The sequence below is a fragment of the Delphinus delphis genome, chromosome 1 (assembly GCF_949987515.2).
Source record: "Delphinus delphis chromosome 1, mDelDel1.2, whole genome shotgun sequence".
In the NCBI taxonomy this organism is placed as follows: Eukaryota; Metazoa; Chordata; class Mammalia; order Artiodactyla; family Delphinidae; genus Delphinus; species Delphinus delphis.
In genome coordinates, this window is record NC_082683.1 from 9856546 (window position 1) to 9864443 (window position 7898).

General features: G+C 45.4%; 1 protein-coding gene across 1 annotated transcript; it reads left to right on the plus strand.

Annotated features, from left to right (window-relative positions):
• Positions 1 to 262: 262 nt before the first annotated feature.
• Positions 263 to 3543, plus strand: LOC132425856 (PRAME family member 15-like). Its single transcript, XM_060012251.1, has 3 exons — positions 263 to 549; positions 984 to 1556; positions 2970 to 3543. Exons 1-3 carry the CDS (start codon positions 263 to 265, stop codon positions 3541 to 3543), a joined length of 1434 nt encoding a protein of 477 aa, XP_059868234.1.
• The last annotated feature ends 4355 nt before the right edge of the window (positions 3544 to 7898 follow it).

Genomic DNA, 7898 nt, shown 5'->3' on the forward strand with positions numbered 1-7898 from the left:
TTGATATTTCCATCTCCATGGTACTTGTGAGACTCTTCTTATGGTGCCAGAAGGGGCAGAGCTATGACTTTGTGTCAACAGAGCCCAGGGTGGAATTCGGATAAACAGAGGCTCTTCCACTGCTGCTGGAGCAGTGACCTTGGCCCTGAATTGGTTCCTCTGAAGGGTAAGGAGACACATGAAGGTCTGCTCATGCTTGGCTTGAGAAGGATGACTTATTCCCTGCAAATATTCACAGGATTCCTTTTGGAGCAGAGTCAGCATGAGTGTCTGGAACCCACCCAGACTCCTGGACCTAGCAGCAATGGGTCTGCTGAGGGATGAGACCTCGGTCATCTCCATTTTGGAGTATCTGCCCACCGAGCTCTTCCCACCACTGTTCATTTTGGCCTTCTATGGGAGACACAGTGAGGCCCTGAAGGCCATGGTGCAAGCCTGGCCCTTTGTCCGCCTGCCTCTGGGGGGTCTGATGCAGACGCCTCACCGGGGGACCTTACAAGCAGTGTTGGACGGTATTGATGTCCTAGTTGCCCAGCAGGATCGCCCCAGGTGAGTCTGATCCAGGTATCCTGGTAGAGTCCTAGACATCCTTGAGAGGCAGCTGGTGTCATAAGAGTGGATGGCCGGTTGATGGACTAGAGGCTTCTGATGATGCCAAATGAAGAGGCTCAGAGGCCTTGGCCATTGCTGAGTTCCAGAAATGTAGGAGTACCTAAGATGAAAGGGCACCTGAAGGAACATGTCCCCACATCTTTCTAGTGATGCTTAAGGTACTAGAAGTGGAGAACCAGGAAGGATGGAAGGGGAAACAAGATGGAGGAAGGTGAGGCGGAGAGGGAAGAAGAGGGCAAGGCAGCAGGTGATGTCAGGGATGAGAAGTAAAAGCTCAGGTGGGGAGTCTGAGTGCTGCCTAAATGCTGAGACTGTGGTTTCATTATGTGTGGCTCTTAAGGCATCGCTGCCAATCTGCTGTTTCCCCACAGGAGGTGCAAGCTGCGGGTGCTGGATTTAAGAAATACCAGCCAGGACTTCTGGAGAATGTGGTCTGGATCCAGTTACCATGTGCACTCAAGCTCACTGATGGCACAAGTGGCTGAGGACAGGTCAAGAACAAAGCAGCCGTTAGCTCTGTTGGAGGTGTTTGTAGAACTTCACCTCAAGGAAAGTAACCTGGATGAATTCCTCATCTACCTTATCCAGTGGGTGGAGCAGAGAAAAGGTTCCATACACCTGAGCTGTAAGAAGCTGAAGATCATTACAATGCCCACAGAAAACATCAAGGAAGTCCTGAGTAGGGTGCAGCTGGACTGTATCCAGGAGGTGCAAGTGAATAGCACCTGGCATCTGTCCACCCTGGCCGTGTTTGCTCCTCTCCTGGGCCAGATGAGTAACGTGCAGAGACTCCTTCTCTCCCATGTCTACTTGTCTGCCTTTGAGGAGCAGCAGCAGCAGCATGTTTTCCAATTTACCTCTCAGTTCCTCAGGCTGCACCACCTCCGGGATCTCCGTATGGAATCTCCCTCCTTTCTTGAAGGCTGCCTGGACCAAATGCTCAGGTAAGTGTGGCCACACTGGCTGAATAACAATAAACACAATAGAATGTGAATGCATTGTCTCCTTTGCTGCTCTATCTTTTTTTTTGTTTGTTTTGCGGTACGCGGGCCTCTCACTGTTGTGCCCTCTCCCGTTGTGGAGCACAGGCTCCGGACGTGCAGCCTCAGCGGCCATGGCTCACGGTCCAGCCGCTCTGCGGCATGTGGGATATTCCCGGACCGGGGCATGAACCCACTTCCCCTGCATCGGCAGGCGGACTCTCAACCACTGCGCCACCAGGGAAGCCCCAGCTGCTCTATCTTGAAGTATGGTATAACATACCACACAAATCAAGGTAGAGGGCTAAACTGGCAGAGAGGCTCTGGAAAAGGACACCATGGTACAGATTAGACCATTCAGATCTATCAATGGAGATTTTGTGATTTCTGCCTTAAGAAGAGATATCTATCTTTAATCAGATGACCTAGTAAAATATGTAAGCTGACCTGAACATTTTTAAAGAGAAGCTCTGTGCTCACCCGTTTAGTGACCACAGTGAGCCTGTCTCAAATTCATTTCAGCAAAAGTTGTGCTGTGCTCCAGATAAGGTAATTAACATATGGGAAACGCATGATTCTGGAGAGGATGGTTAAGGAGCTAGAGCCAAAAGGATTATAAAAAGGTGTAGGTGGGCTTCCCTGGTGGCGCAGTGGTTGAGAGTCCGCCTGCCGATGCAGCGGACACGGGTTCGTGCCCCGGTCCAGGAAGATCCCACATGCCGCGGAGCGGCTGGACCCGTGAGCCATGGCCGCTGAGCCTGCCCGTCCGGAGCCTGTGCTCCGCAACACGAGAGGCCACAACAGTGAGAGGTCCGCGTACCGCAAAAAAAAAAAAAGGGGGGGTAGGTGATTTGCAGGTGATGCAGGGGTGTAAGTGAGCCCCTGTAGACTGGAAAATCACAGTTGATGATTTGGGAACTTGTACAGGTTGGTTTTCTATGCTTATCACCCAGGACTGTCACTTGGCCTGAGATATAGGTGCCAGGGGCCCAAGCGTGGACTGAAGGAACCTGAGTTGAAAGCATTTTTTTCGTGTCTCCCAATATTAAAATTCAGTGGTGCCACTTGATTGAAACTCTGTGTAAGACTCTCCTCTGAGCATGTTTTAGTCCACGCCATAATCTTCATTCATCCTCATCAGGAAGTAGAGTAAATTTTATTCTGCTTGACAGATGAGGAAAGAGAGCTTTCAAGATTCTGTGAACTTGACCCAGTCACACAAGGAAGATGAAAGGACTCAGGCTAAAATAAGATTGGGTATTCTGGGTATTGACCTTTATCTGATGGTCAGAACAACCTTGACCTTGGGCTTTTCTCTCACCTGGAGTTCACCTGCCACTCCAGTTTTCAAGACCTAATTCATTGGTTTCTCTCCAGCTGCCTGAAGACCCCCTTGGACAACCTCTCAATAACCAACTGCCGGCTTGCAGATTCAGACTTGCTCCATCTGTCTCAGTGCCCAAACATCAGTCAGCTAAAAGGCCTGGATCTGAGTGGCGTCACTCTGACCAACTTTAGTCCTGAGCTCCTCCAAGTTCTGCTGGAGAAGGTTGCAGCCACACTCCAGGAACTGGACTTAGATCTATGTGGGATCATGGACCCCCAAGTTGAGGCCATCCTGCCTGCCCTGAGCCACTGTTCTCAGCTCAGGACCTTCAGCATGTGTGGGAACCTCCTCTCCATGGCCATCATGGAGAAGCTGCTGCAACATACCTCCGGGCTGCTCAGTTTAAGTCAAGAGCTGTATCCTGCCCCTCGGGAGAGTTACAGCCCTCAGGGACATTTCCACCCAGAGAGACTTGTCCAGCTTCAGGCTGGGCTGTTGAAGATTCTTAGAGACTTAGGACGTCCCAGGACCATCTGGATTAGCTCCAGCCCCTGTCCTTACTGTGGAGAAAACACATTCTATCATCCCGAGCCTGTTGTATACAGCTACAATACCCCTGCCTAGTTGGTATTCTGCCTGGTTCTCTATCAAAAACTTTCTTCTGAGCACCTGGACTGTGAAATCTAGGCAAAGCTGCATCCTGAAGGGAAAACTGACCCATGGTTTCCAACATGTGATCAATGTGAATGGGGAAAGGAAAGGTGATCCAGCAAGGGTGCAGGATTGCAGGGGGAAATCTTGACTCAGGTAGTTGATGGGACATTCAGGAATATGTGTTTATAGAGTCTGAAATATTGATCTAAATTTCTGGAAGGAAGTTCAGGCTTGAGATACACATGTTGGAGTTATCCCTGGGTGGATGGCTGTAAATAAATGGTCAGAAATAAAGAGACCCCCAGTGTAAACCGACTGCTGCCCCCCATGATGTATTATTCTGTTTTTGCAGTTTATACCTCAGTCATCTTCAGTTACTGGTTAAAAAAAAAAAAAGGCACTGAGTTGTCTATAATCTGAAACCTTACCCTTCCCGCAAATTCTTTTTTCTATCTGGGGCATCTCTTACTGCATTGCTTATTTCTGTGGCTGTTCAGTGGGTTAATAAACACAACAAGGGGAACATACTCAGTGGCCAATGAGCCAATAGCATGAAGAGTTCTTGGCAGGGTCCTCACTGCTGGCTCAGGCCATGATCCTGGACATGAGCAGTCCTCACGGTTCTCCTGGTGGGTTCTTTAGTCTCAGTTTCTGGTCTTTGTATGTGCTGGGAAAAAGCTTCACTACACAAGGCAATGCCCATGGTTCTGGAAGGTGTATCTATACAGCTAAGCTGAGCCTCTGGTCCTCACCAACCCATACCTGTCATGGGTGGGTAGTGGTCCTTCTTGAATTAATCTAGTTGTGGTCAGTATAGACATCCAAATTCCTTTTAGCAAAAATTTAAAACCACGTAGGCATGTAACATGTTTTTAGTATTTTTATAGTGTGTTAAAAATTATACCATTTGGGCTTTCCTGGTGGCGTAGTGGTTGAGAATCTACCTGCTAATGCAGGGGACACGGGTTCGAATCCTGGTCTGGGAGGATCCCACATGCCGCGGAGCAACTAGGCCCGTGAGCCACAACTACTGAGCCTGCGCGTCTGGAGCCTGTGCTCCGCAGCAAGAGAGGCCACGATAATGAGAGGCCCGCACACCACAATGAAGAGTGGCCCCTGCTTGCCACAACTAGAGAAAACCCTCGCACAGAAATGAAGACCCAACACAGCAAAAATAAATTAATTAATTAATAAACTCCTACCCCCAACATCTTCTAAAAAAAAAAATTATACCATCTGGGGGGACTAGTTCATGTCAGTTAGAGATTGACTATATTCCCTTAATACCTCCTGACTCTCCCTGTTATGGAAAACTGGCATAGAATGTTTTGACATCAGCATATCAAGATATATATCAAATACCTGTTATGTACCTCATACAACTCATAGTCTGCTGTCTCCATCATCAGTTTCATGTCCTTGGATTCAACCAACTTCAGATGGTTTAGTGCTATATTTACTATCGAAAAATATCTTCATGTAAGTGGACCCAAGCAGTTCAAACCCATGTTTCCAGTGTCAGCTGTATATATAGTTATGTATTAAAGGGAGTTATTATGGGAATGGGCTTACGTGGTTCCAGAGGCTGAGAAGTCCCACAGTCTGCTGTCTGTACGCTAGACAACCAGCAAAGCTGATGGTATAACTCAGACCAAAGTTTAAGGCTGAAAAATGGTGGAACTGACAGTGTTATTCCAAGTCTGAGGCTGAAGGCCTGAGAACCAGAGGACCCCTGGTGTAAGTTCAGAGTATGAAGGCTCTAGAGCCACAGCTTCAATGTTCATGGGCAAGAAGAGAGAGTAGGTGAGAATTGGATTTCTTGTTCCATTCAGGCCCCCAAAGTATAGGATTATGCCCACCCACATTGGTGAAGGCTGATCTCTTCCCTCAGTCTATGGATTAAAATGCTAATCTCTTCCAGAAACACCCTCCCAGACACACCCAGAATTATTGTTTTACCAGATATCTGGGCATTCCTTCACCAAGGTGACTCAAAATTAACCATCACAGTCGCCCTAAACCAAAGGCACCAAAATGAAGACTCCTCATTACAAAATAAAAAACTGGTGTTATTGGCTCAGGAGAGGAATAGGATATAAGGGTGGGAGGACTTTAGGCAAGGGCCTCATTTTTCTCATAATATGAAGAGACAATGGAGCACACTCAAGTTACAGGATTTCAGTACGAATCGATGAGACAATGTTAGTTGGTGGCCTGGCATAGGACCTGACATGTAGTAAGAGTTCAGCAGTAGGGTGTTTCTCTTGTTTTTTCCTCCTGGTGGACACACCCACTATCTTCATCCTCTAGTTTACCCTCTATTCCTGACAACCTCAAGGAGAGCAGAATCCAGGGTGTGAAGTGGGACTCAGCTTATACCTGTGGCACCAAAGAATCCTGATTCACCCAGGGTGCTTCAGCAGCCAGTGCAGAGAGGGGGACAGAGAAGAGACTGGATTCATCTCTAGTGATTATTAGGTAGACATTCTGAGCCTCAGAACTTATAGGCACCTACTGGTAGACCAGACCAGAGGATATAAATTAGTTTTGCAAGCAGAACTATATAATTCAGTATTTTAAAAAAATCTTGAAACCGCTATGTGGCATTTTGGGGGGCTCTGAAGAGCTCGGGTCCATTATGTCCTCCATGCAGAAAGAATTCAGTGAGAGGCAAAGTGATAGATAAGAAGTGATTTATTAGAATAGGATGCTTATGAGGCTTATAAGTGGGTGAGCAACAGGGTGCTGCCCTGGAGAACTTAGTGGGCTACAGTTTAATAATCAAAGGAAAAGTGGGGAGGAAGAAAAGACGACCTTCTTCTTCATTCCTGAGTAGATGTCATGCCTCCATCATCAGCTCCTCCTCCAGGTTGGACAGGGGAGTTTTCTTTTTCCTACAAGGTCAAGCCTGGACTGTCATGGTACTATGGAAAAATTATTTTAGGTCTCAGTACAATGAGGGTCTTTCACTTTGAAATGCCACCTTTCCATAAATTATTGTTTTTCATGTGGGTAGAGAGCATGTCCTAGGGGCCATTAACTTACTGAGCTCACTGGGCAGGATGTGGATCTCATGCCACCATTTTTTTATTGTTTGGGGGCATGGCTCATGTTTCTGTCACATGGTTTTGTTGCTAAGCATGCGTGCTTGGTTTTGTGGTCAAGCAAACCTGTTTTCTTAAGTGATCATTAACTTACAGGGGTTCCCCGTATATATTTTTTTTACTTAATCCCCTAGTGGGATTAACTATTTAATTACCTACTTTGTCCCTTTACTCTGTCCCTATCAATCTTATATTATGTAAATGCTAGTTGAGTAAATAATTACACTGTGATTTCTATAAATAATAAAGTTATAAATGTTCCTTAAAAATTATAAAGTATCCTTTATCAAAGATAAGGTGACCATATGTGCATGGGCTTATCTCTGAGCTTTCTATCCTGTTCCATTGATCTATATTTCTGTTTTTGTGACAGTACCATACTATCTTGATTACTGTAGCTTTGTAGTATAGTCTGAAGTCAGGAAACCTGATTCCTCCAGCTCTGTTTTTCTTTCTCAAGATTGCTTTGGCTATTCGAGGTCTTTTGTGTTCCCATACAAATTGTGAAATTTTTTGTTCTAGTTCTGTGAAAAATGCCAGTGGTAGATTCATAGGGATTACATTAAGTCTGTAGATTGCTTTGGGTAGTAGAGTCATTTTCACAATGTTGATTCTTCCAATCCAAGAACATGGTATATCTCTCCATCTGTTTGTATCATCTTTAGTTTCTTTCATCAATGTCTTATAGTTTTCTGCATACAGGTCTTTTGTCTCCTTAGGTAGGTTTATGCCTAGGTATTTTATTCTTTTTGTTGCAGTAGTAAATGAGAGTGTTTTCTTAATTTCACTTTCAGATTTTTCATCATTAGTGTATAGGAATACAAGAGTTTTATGTACATTAATTTTGTATCCTGCTACTTTACAAAATTCATTGATTAGCTCTAGTAGTTTTCTGGTAGCATCTTTAGGATTCTCTATGTATAGTATCGTGCCATCTGCAAACAGTGACAGCTTTACTCCTTCTTTTCCAATTTGGATTCCTTTCATTTCTTTTTCTTCTCTGATTGCTGTGACTAAAACTTCCAAAACTATGTTGAATAATAGTGGTGAGAGCGGGCAACATTGTCTTGTTCCTGATCTTAGTGGAAATGGTTTCAGTTTTTCACCATTGAGGATGATGTTGGCTGTGGGTTTGTCATATATGACCTTTATTATGTTGAGGAAAGTTTCCTCTATGCCTACTATCTGGAGGGTTTTTTATCATAAATCGGTGTTGAATTT